We start from the raw sequence: 430 nt of genomic DNA on the forward strand, positions 1-430 counted from the left end.
CCCTGCACTTGTCAGTGTTGAAGCGCATCCTGTTTTTGTTAGCCCACCCCTGTAACCTATCCAAGATACCTGGCTACACACAACTGCTGCCAGGGGCTGGTTGAGATGACACTGTTTCAGAGCTTTGCAGATCTCTATAGTAAAATTACAATTTGGAGCCATGCTTAGTTTGATATTGGATGCTAATCTGTCTTGGGTTCAAAAGCCCTTCTTGAGTGTACATATTTTTTTTTCCTTTCGCTTTTGAACAGATGGTGGGTATGAATCCTTTCAAGCAGCTGTCTGAATTCCAAATGCATGTGTTCTCTGGGGAAGAAGGCATGTTGTCTAGATGGATAACTTGTGACCTGGGCCTGGCTGTGACTACTACTGGCAATTTCAGACTGAGAAAGGAGAACAGAGCAGTAACACCCCCACTGGCATATAGTAT

The 430-nt window shown here is 44.4% G+C and overlaps 1 protein-coding gene across 1 annotated transcript in view; it reads left to right on the forward strand.

Moving 5' to 3' along the window:
• Positions 1 to 404, forward strand: part of DSCR3 (DSCR3 arrestin fold containing) — a 51,636-nt gene extending 51,232 nt beyond the window's left edge. The window contains exon 8 of the mRNA XM_019524056.1: positions 252 to 404. Within this exon, the coding sequence (XP_019379601.1) occupies positions 252 to 286 (35 nt within the window). The 3' untranslated portion in view covers positions 287 to 404. The remainder of the gene's footprint in view (positions 1 to 251) is intronic.
• Positions 405 to 430: the final 26 nt, after the last annotated feature.

The sequence above is a fragment of the Gavialis gangeticus genome, unplaced genomic scaffold (genome assembly GCF_001723915.1).
Source record: "Gavialis gangeticus isolate Ggan-Ray unplaced genomic scaffold, GavGan_comp1, whole genome shotgun sequence".
NCBI classification, from domain to species: domain Eukaryota; kingdom Metazoa; phylum Chordata; order Crocodylia; family Gavialidae; genus Gavialis; species Gavialis gangeticus.